The 10,388-nt window shown below is 43.1% G+C and overlaps 1 protein-coding gene across 2 annotated transcripts; it reads left to right on the plus strand.

The window, feature by feature from the left end:
* The first annotated feature begins 310 nt into the window (after positions 1-310).
* LOC115681958 (monooxygenase 2-like) lies at positions 311-3,653 on the plus strand. Of its 2 annotated transcripts, XM_030606068.2 has the most exons (5): positions 312-588; positions 1,273-1,335; positions 2,144-2,321; positions 2,425-2,659; positions 2,994-3,653. In XM_030606068.2, the coding sequence occupies exons 1-5, from the start codon at positions 377-379 to the stop codon at positions 3,560-3,562; spliced, it is 1,257 nt and encodes a 418-aa protein (XP_030461928.1). In that variant the 5' UTR covers positions 312-376; the 3' UTR covers positions 3,563-3,653. The 2 variants fall into 2 exon arrangements, with proteins under 2 accessions (XP_056159196.1, XP_030461928.1); XM_056303221.1 differs by lacking the exon at positions 1,273-1,335 and having other exon boundaries at positions 311-588.
* The last annotated feature ends 6,735 nt before the right edge of the window (positions 3,654-10,388 follow it).

A 10,388-nucleotide genomic window follows, 5' to 3' on the forward strand; every position in this document is an offset into this window, starting at 1 on the left:
GGATCGAAAATTACGGGTTCCAAATAATTGAGATCGGAAACCAGACCGGCACCCCTGAGAACTGACTGATTTAATCCGGTTCAGAGAGTTCTCAATTTAGTCGGTCCGTGTCACTTGTCCCTAATTTTAACGGGCTTTATCAAGTTTTGCTCCTTTCCAAAAATAGTTCCTGTTGCGTTCAATTATTGCCCTCCATTCTGCGGCTGTAATTTTCATTCAATGATGCTTCTGTAGCATACGTAAGCACGTACGTAGCAATCAAAAGACAAGTTTGCCACTCTATAAGTAGCGGCAGTAAGAAAAGAGACTCCTTATCCCAATTCAAAACAAAAATACACGCACACGCTCACAAGCTCGAAGTAGAAGATAACCATTTATGGAGGAAGTGGTGATTGTGGGTGCCGGCATCGCGGGGCTGGCAACGGCAGTGGCCCTTAAGAAGGTCGGTGTTCGAGCCCTCATCCTTGAGAGATCGAAGGAGCTGCGAGCGACCGGCGCAGCTCTCGGTCTCTTCCCTAATGCGTGGGTCGCGCTTGACAAGCTCGGGGTTTCGGACAAGCTCGCAGCCCTTTATGCTCCTTTCGAAAGGTAAGGTCCTTGTTTGCTCTTTGTACAGGAACACAGATGTCTGATTATCGTTTAATGTTGAATCATTTCGAAGTATTAAAACCCGATCCAATCTTTACTTCAACAATCATGTACAGATCGGGAGTTAGTTGAGCGATTTCTCTGCTATTGCTGGAATCGAAAATATATTTTCAAGCTTTTTAAATTTGATTGTTTGATTTATCGAAGCAGAAGAAACCAATTAAAGATGACAACACTCAAATTTGAGAGGAAGCCGACCCTTGGCTTTGTTCCTTTTCAATTTAAGACCATTCTTGATGGATGATGAAAATACAGTGGCTGATCGTAAAATGCACCGAAGTCCAATGACTTCGTGAAATTTACCAATTGAAGTTGCTAATGGGATTCATTCTCAGAACAATATAAATTATTACATTAATATTCATCAAATGAAGGGAGAAAGTGCTATATCAGTGAGAAAGAACAATAGGCTATTCAAGCAAGATATACTGAGTAGAAAGATAAGCTCTGCATTGGTTTTGTACTTCGTTAAATTGAGTTTAGGTTTCGAAAATATCTTAAATCCGTTATGTAATAATTAAAGATCCATAATGCTTGACCTTGAATTTGTCCGACAATTTCTCAATGATGAGAAATAATAATTTTACTTGTTAATATTCTGATTTTTTTTTTACTTGTTTTTAGGGGATACATAACTGATGTCAAGACTAAATCGATTCAAGAAGTGCATTATCCTCGAAGTAACCGGTGAATCTCCAATTTCCTCTCATATTTTCTACCTACTTTTTCATCATCACTTGTTTCCTTAATTTACTGTTTAATGTTATAGATCAATTAATTTCTTGTAATCTTCTACTATATGTTTTAATTTGCACAAAATGTTATAAATGACCGTCAGAAATATACCATGAATGGAACAAATAACCCCTATTTTTACAGCTCATCTACTCAATTAAGTTTGACTATTTAATACTCCTTTTATTAGATAGAATTGGACAATTTTATCGGATTATGCTGTTGAAAGTGTGTCTCGGGTTTGAAGTCCATAAAGAAAACACGATCCAAGTAGATTTCCTAATTTAAGTACGTGTACTACAAGAGATTTTCAATTTTGGATCCAATTCTTTTCTATATAAAAAGTGGGTCTTCTTTGCGAAGAGCATCCGAGAGGATCTTTTGGTGTTCAAGAGGTGCTTTTGGTGTTCAAGCTAATAAATCTTGTGATAAGATTTATAAATAACTTTGTGAGACTAAAAAGTTATTTCACGAGGAATTATCAGGTTAATTACTGTGTGTGGGGAGCTGGGAAAACATTGACAATGTTTAAGTGATTCGAGTGTGATTGTAATTTTTGTTGTATCGCTTAATCTATAGTGGATCTTGTGCTCTCCGTGTGGAGTAGGTCCCACCGAATGATCCACGTAAATTCGATATTCGATTTTTCTTGTTCTATTTATGTTATACTTCGATCGCTTGTTTTTTGTAACAATTGTTTATTTTAGATATGTGTTTTGGTCTGCTAAGGACAGAAAACCTCGCCTTCTGCATTGAGCAGGAATGGAGCCCAACCAAGAGCGGTTCACCGAAAAGTCTTGTTGGAAGTTCTGGCAGAGGAGCTTCCTCCAAATAGCATTCGATTCTCTTCCAAGATAACTTCCATCGAAACGCAAGTAGAACAAGGCTCGCCCATTTGTATTGTCACGCTTGATGATGGGTCCATCATAAAGTCTAAGGTCTCTACAATTCTCAAGTACCTTCTTTTGAATTGAAATAAGATGAGGTAACTTATCGACTTTAATTTATCCGCACCGTAATTAGTAATTATTGTACGTGCAGGTTGTTATAGGATGCGACGGCGTGCACTCTATTGTGGCCCGTTGGCTAGGACTTCGCCCGCCGGTCTATTCAGGCCGGTCAGCAGTGCGTGGGTTGTCCGTGTTCCCGAAGGGTCACGGTTATGACCAAAGCCACGGGATTCATCAATTTGTAGATGTGGGCAAGAGGGCGGGTTTTATTACTCTCAATGATAAGGAAGTGTACTGGTTCTTCGGGGCAACGTGTCCTCCTAAAGGTACCATATATATTACATATTATCTTCCGTTCGATCGTTCTGGATTTAGTCTTTTAATAAACTAGAGTGAGTCGCTTCTTTCTTAATATACTAAATAGAAAAGTAGCCAGATTGGTTTTAGTGGAAAAGAAAGAAATAGTTATGATGAATTAATTCATAAATTCGGAGATGAATGTATATGCGATAAACATTGACTAATTAAAGCCGATCTTGACGTATATTTCCAATCAATATCTCCCATTTTTTTTCAGATCCCTAACTTTCACTGAACCATGATGGCTCCTTTAATAGTAGCTTACTAATTCTCCTTGATCCTAATGTTTCAATTCAAAAGGTTTGGAAAAAGGAGCAGATCCAGAAATGATCCAAAGGGAGGTGATCGAAAATTTGGCAAAGGACTTCCCGTCCGTGTTCCTTGATGTCGTCAAGCACTCCGATCTTTCGAGTTTGACATGGGCCCCGCTGATGTTCCGATACCCTTGGAACATCCTGTTCGGAAAGCTAGCCCGATCAAATGTCACGGTGGCTGGAGACGCTATGCACCCAATGACTCCCGACTTGGGCCAGGGTGGATGTTCGGCACTTGAGGACGCGGTGGTATTGGGTAGGCACCTCGGGGACTCTATCTCCAAGCACGGCAAACTCGTGACCCAAGATATTGGATTTGCTATGGAGAGGTATGCAAAGGAGAGGAGATTGAGGGCGGCGACACTGATAACAGCATCGTACTTGTCGGGATGGGTGCAACAAGATGGGTCTAGTCGATTAATGAAGTTCCTAAGAGATGTTGTATTCTATAAGCTCCTCTTGGCTAGAGTAGTAAATAGTATAACCGAATATGATTGTGGCAAGCTACCTAGTGTCTCCTCTTTGCCTTCACGTGAATCCGAAAGCTCCATCTAATTACGGAGTTGCAAATGGGTTTTGGTCTTCTTTTTTGTATAATAGGTGGTGATGAAGTTTATTGCAATTCATAACAGATCAGTTCATGGTATTGTTTGCCTCACGGTCGCACTTGTGTTTTTTTCCTAGTTCTTATGAACCTTTTCCCTTGATGATCAGTTGCATCATGAGGGATTAGATTTGGGTCGGTTCTTGCTAAGTTTGGCTAGAAATCAAGACACGAAACCCAACAATAGGTACAACCAATAAACTAATCATAGAGCACTTCGGGTGCATTAACTACATCTTTGTTCACCCTCCCTCTTTGTGCTTGGAAGGCCAGATAAATTAGACATGATGTAGTTCTAGGATCTTTGACCTTGCCGATGATGTTGAAATTCGACCCCTAACTGAAAACCTCGTCATTTCGCCAACTTGCATTTTTTTTTCCACTAAGGTTCCTACTGCAATTTGCATCTGGGGATGTTATAATAAGTCGGGCCCAACAGAATATATTTTGATAGACAAAAGCATGAGACCCGTCGGCACACCCGGATTCATCCATGCTCTCAGAGACTTTTTTTGTCCAGGCTTATCCTTCTTAGTTCAAGGCTCAAAAGAACCAAGACAATTACAAACCAGATATCACAACAAGCGTCTTTGAGTCTATTTCCAAAAGGTATATGGTTCGCTTGCTTGTTCTTAGCTTAGTTTACAAATTATCTATTTCTTCGATAAGGTGTCGCCCAATCCCTGCACCAGAGGACTTGCACAAAGAAAAAGTACTTTTGGGCCTTCAAAAAGGGACTCGCATTTCTGCGTGATTGCGAAGTCTGCCCCTACTTTACCCGAGATGAACATTTCTCCCCACCGGTCCTCGACCCATAGACGTCCACTTATTCACTCATTTCCCCCACATAATTGGGCTCCTTAGACCTCCAACTATCTAGTCTGAAATGAACTACAGAGATTGAACTAAGGATTGAATTGGAATTGGAGAAATATCAGCTTAGCCATAACCGGTTGGAGGTGGACCGGGCGACTGGACTTCTCAAGTTGCAATAGTAGGCGTGAACAGCAACAAAAGGACATCTCACCAGCTCCAAGGAGGAGAGGAAATGTGCAAAGCAAGGGAGGGCAGAGATTCGAGCCAATTAAAGCGAAATTGATTGACAAAACTCAAGCTAAAGACCATTACACGTAAGCAAAAACCAACTGCTGAAAAAATCTGCAGTTTCCGTGATCATGTGAGGGCTGGAGTGAGTGTGACGTCCTAGGCCGTCACCACTAACGACAAAGGGTCTAATAATCCATATACGCATGCGAAAGCTATTAATATTTATGAAACAAGAATGTAAAGTATCTTTTACTGAGAAACATACACAAACGTATGCTGATAAATACCTTTCTATATATATATATATATATACAAAGTTAGAGTTAAGGTACAGGCGAACTAACTGTACAAATATACAATTCAAAAGATAAGTCACCCCCGGGAGGTTAGGTACACTACTCTACCTACACAACCACCCCCAAATGCTCCCCTTGTCACGCCCCGAACCCCAACGGACTCGCGACACCCCTTCGCTGGTCGTATTGAACGCGACGTCCCAGGACTCGTCGCCGACCCACGCGAACATCAAAACATAAAGCGCAAGCGGAAACGATTAAAAGCACCCAGACAAGATTAAAGACTAATGGTAGTAGAACACTTGAACAAATGAACCACATACTTCATTCAACGGCACGTACTTACAACATCCAACCTTACATACAAAGGCCACTAAAGTTAAAACCACCATCATCAAAAAGGGGCAAGTGGTCGGGTAGGTTAGCCTAGCTATACAAAAAGGGTCCACCAATTCCATGGGCTCCTCTTCGGGATCTTGCTCCATCGGCTCTTTCTCGGGATCCCAAAACGCTGTGACGGACCATTCATGGTCGGAGTCGGGGTTCTGAAATGGTTATATAATAACCATGAGAACGAGTCTTAATAAGCAACACCCTAAACCCTACCTAGGCCAATGCGTACCCAGACAAGTCTTACCTAAACACATAATAGAGCAACCATACGACTTAGGCCCTCGGGCCCAAATCAAACATATGTTGACCTTGCAGGTTAGGCACATAATAATACTGGCACTAAGCCCAACAATGGTACATACACACATCAATTGGCCACGAACACTTGCCATGCACATGCTTGTACTCGTTAATGCACTCTTGCACAAGTGCCATCACTATGCATATGCTCATGTTCCTTTCTGCACACATGCACACGTGCCAACTTTCCATTCATTCACCCACCCGCGTTAAACGCATCAGGTCCGACCCGCGTAAAACGCATCAGGTCTATCACATACAACACTTCCTGGCCCGCGTAAAACGCATCAGGCGCAACACCGATCTCCTTATACGGACCAAAACCCGCGTAAAACGCATCAGGCTGGCAGTCTTCCGGCAATCCGGGCATCGTCCCGGGTAAAATGCATCGGGACGGGTTCAACACCTCGCGTAACACGCATCAGGGTTTTATGTGATCACACGTACTCATACCACCAATTATTATCTGAATCTCGCGTAAGACGCATCAGGGTGATTTAGGTGATCACATGCTCATGTCATTCGTGCATACTCACATAATGCACATGTTATGCCAATGCTCGATATACACATTCATGGCCATAACGTCCACGCTCGGCATCCACAATTTCCACACTCAATTAATGCCACAACATGCTCAATCATTGACCCGCCAACATTAGCCACTAATATGCACCCAAAACCATCCCAATTCCAAACCACGAGCTCACCAATCCGACATTCAAGTCGGCCACAATCAATCGTCAATTTCACCCACACATGCCACAGCAATCCGGTCCTTTAACTCACCATAATTAGCCCACTGTCAACTAAATCCGTCAAAATGTCACGATAACACCGAATAATTCTCGAGAGAGAGAAAACCGAGAATATACAAAATCGGGTCCAAACTGGGAAGTTGTTCAGTGACAGAAATCCATTTGAAATAAATAGTAAATCAACTCTAAAAATTATGAAATTTGGATATGTTGTATAAAACATCTTGATAAAAAAATTTTGTGAAGAACTCAAAACCCAGTTCCAACCGTAAACACCTCGTTTTGACACTCAAAGCCGGACAGAACCCGGTTCGCTCGGACAGCCCCTCAGACCATAAAAAATACAACTCATTCAGTACCCAAATCACTTTGGAAAGCTCTGAAATTTTTATATGTCATAGAAAAAAGTGTTTTTAACAATTTTTGTCAAGGAATTTTGTTGAAATAAGGTCTGGAAAATTTTATAAAAATTCGGAAAGACAAGAAGGTCGGGTGAACAGTAAATCGGGCAGTTTTGTGACGGTCTGAAAACCGACTTCCAAATGACCCCAAAAATATTCTAAAAATTCTGAATTTAAATTATGTTATACTTAAAGATGTTGGGAACAAATTCCAAGAAGAATACTTACTCAGATTCGGCCCACAATAATCACCAAAAAAATAATAAAGCACAGAGGTACAGTATCAACCAGAAATCCGAGAATCATAACACTTGCACCATTAAGCAAATCAAGCTTATACAACCACAAAACCAACCATCCACAGCCCCTAATCCATCCCTAGACATGCCATTAGTAACCCACTAGCCTAACCAAGGATTAGGAAGTCACTTACAAGAGAGCCTAAGCAAGACAACCTAGCAAGGGAGTAAACAAGAGCCTTGGCACAGCAACAGCTACTCCGGCGAAGCAACGGCAAGGGCGGACTCCTCCGGCGGCGGCGGCGGAGCTCCTCCGGCGAGGCCTCTCACAGCCGAGCAAATAGAAATGAGAGGGAGAGAGTGAGGCGTGGGAGGGGGAGATGGCCGGTGAGTGATGGTGAGAATGAGGGAGAGAGAGAGAGAGACTAGAGTGTATATGGTTTGGCTAAGTGGGGTGGTTGACCAAACACCCAAAAATGACCATCATGCCCTCTAATCAAGGGCTAGGATTAATTCTAGACAAAATATCTAAGGGCACTAAGGTCCAAGGATTCTAACAATAATAATAATAATAAGCAAGACCATAATATCCACTAATAATTCTCTAAAATTCGGAATACAAGCTTAGGGGTCCAGGAGCAATTTGGTAATTTTCCGGTCCCGGGTCAAATTTCCAATTTTCAACTCCACTGATTCCAAATATGATTGGCCACACAAAAATGACGTCGTCCTTACAAAATAGTCGCGTACGTCCACAAAATCCGACACCGAAGTCCGGACTCAATTCCACGATCGATTTCTCTCAAATGCAAATTTTAGCGTCTCTCACTAACGGGCGGCTGTTTAGGGGTTACGCGTATCGACCTAGGGTTACTCGAGTCATGACGGTCTCGATTTCCCAGAGAACACGAGGATTTATCACTAGTTCCAGGGGTCGCGATTGTTCGGATTAAGTTCGGGATCGTTCGCCGCGCGTACTCTCGGTCGTGCGGAATCACCCGCTATCCGGTCGTACGTCGATGGCCAAACCAAATCCGTCACTCTCCTTGGATCGGCCCACGTCGGCACAAAATATTCCCTCGTCGTTTCTCGGAATTGGACTCAATTCACGTTCGAGTTCTTGGGTCCACGTACCATTTTTCCTAGTTAGCCATTTCCTATTGGTCAGTATCCCGAGAATGATCAGTTCCGGGCGAGACTCACTAAAACGCAATGAGAAATACATATCCATTTTATTGATCACGAAAGTGGGCCGAATTCAGGACGTTACACCCCCGCTCCAACAACTATACGACCCTATCCAAAAAGGTCTGTCATTCGGGTCATGCTACCTCAAAAAGTCGTCCATCTAGTCGCCCAACTACTCCTCCATATCAGGATCGCTGTCCGACCATGAGTCTGAGTTAGTATCCAGAAATGGAAGCGGTCCCCAAAGCTGTCCCTGGCAGCGGATATACAACGCAACGAAACTATACGAATCTACAAAGCCTACGTCAACCCACAGCGTGGACACAAACCTCACAAAAACAACATTCGGAAACTCAGGAAAGGTCACGTCCTCCCAATGGAACGTAAAATCAACAGGGGCTCCATAACGAGCGCTATAGGTAGCGGGAGGAACGGATGGCATATCTACTAATCTGAAAAGTTAAATAATCACGAGAGTAAGCATAAAGCTTAGCAAATAGATATCTAAAACATCGACAACACGAATCATCAAATCACCACAAGATGTAAACATCATTTATGAGAGGAATGATGCAAATGCAATAAAATGGGTGCAGTGCATGTTGTATGCCAGTTATTATTCCAGTTCTCTCATCAAATATCCACTCCCGTACCACGGTTACATCGGTGCGCAGACCGACCCGTGCGGGTAACTTCTAGCGTGCAGACCGGACTTCTATGGTATACCAACCACATGCATCTCACTCCGAGGCATCGTCAGCGCGCAGACCGACGGCATCCAAGCCTTCCGTACTTGGGCATCCCGATACTCCCGAGAGGCATCATCGGCGCGCAGACCGATGGTCCTCACCATTCATTTTCACATGATGCACATGAAGCAATGCACATAAGGCATCGTCAGGGATCCCCCGTCTGACGATCCTCACCATCCATTATCACACAATTATGATATGATGAGTGCAAATGATTCTAACAGAAGCACATGAATAACAATCCACATATGGGGCACATTAAACCAACCGAGACACCAACGATACTATCCAAAGCACAGGCAATATAACAACATCGTTCACAAAATCACCATCTCATATAAACTATCCTTCATCACACGATTCAGCTGACGCGAGACCACATCGTCTGTGACATTCTGAATTTCGACCCATTTTCGGGATTTATGAAATGAATATTTCTTTAATATGTTTTCAGTGAAATCTCGCTTGGAATTGATCACTCTCGAGTAGACTAACCGTTTGGGAATGGCTAGCTAGGAATCAAGTACGTGGACCTAAGAACTTGGCCATGGATTGACACTTCGACCATAAGGATTGGCGAGGGAATATTTTGGGCCGTTAAAGGCCGATCCAAGGATGGTTATGGAACGATTCGCAAATGTCGTGCAATTGGATCGCGGGTGATTCCGCTTGGCCATTGTATGAATTTCGAACGATCCTAAACCTAATCCGAACGATCGCGTCATTCGGAATTAGTGATTGACCCTCGCAATTACATGACAACCAAAGTTGCCATGGCTCGAGTAAACTTAGATGTGGCTCGATATCGAATCGGCCACGAGTCGATACGCGTAATTCCTAAAAGTCGCCCATTAGTTCAAGATACGCTAAAGTCACATTCGATTGAATTTGGCCATTAATTAGAATCCGAATTGGGCGTCGAAGTTTCAAGATTTCCACGACTAATTTGTCGGATGTCGTCTCATTAAACGTGACTAATCGTCGAGTTGATCGGAATGCGGAAAAAGGAAAATTGGGCAAAATATTTTGTGGACAAATTATTTTTGTGGAGATAATGTTGAAAATCTCTCTCTCCTCTCCTCCTCCCCCGCTGAACCCCCACGCCTCTACTGAACCCACGCTTGCTGACTTTCTGCTTTGCTGACCATTTGCTGCTGTCCCACGTCCTTCATGTGCTGCTGCCTTGCTACTTCTGTTTCTGCCTTGCTACTGCTGCTACTGCTGACTTATTCATTTCTGCTGCTTCTGCTGCCTCTTCCTCTGCTTGTGTCTGCTGCTGCCTTCTGCTTGCTGACTGCTGCCCCACTTGCTGACTCCCTGACCTTCCCATGCCGTTGCTGACCAGCCCCACGACTCCCCACCAGCCCTCATCATTGCTTCTTCTTCCCCTTCTTCTTCTGCTT

This window comes from Syzygium oleosum, unplaced genomic scaffold (genome assembly GCF_021117445.2).
Source record: "Syzygium oleosum isolate NSW1041296 unplaced genomic scaffold, Sole_v2.1 Sole_v2.26, whole genome shotgun sequence".
Classification (NCBI taxonomy): domain Eukaryota; kingdom Viridiplantae; phylum Streptophyta; class Magnoliopsida; order Myrtales; family Myrtaceae; genus Syzygium; species Syzygium oleosum.

Bases quoted from the DNA above. Each gene is read 5' to 3' on its own strand.
- LOC115681958 (XM_030606068.2), top strand. From the start codon at position 377: ATGGAGGAAGTGGTGATTGTGGGTGCCGGCATCGCGGGGCTGGCAACG. The intron at 2,322-2,424 runs GTCTCTACAATT...TTGTACGTGCAG, and splicing joins GGTCCATCATAAAGTCTAAG to GTTGTTATAGGATGCGACGG. The intron at 2,660-2,993 runs GTACCATATATA...TCAATTCAAAAG, and splicing joins GGCAACGTGTCCTCCTAAAG to GTTTGGAAAAAGGAGCAGAT.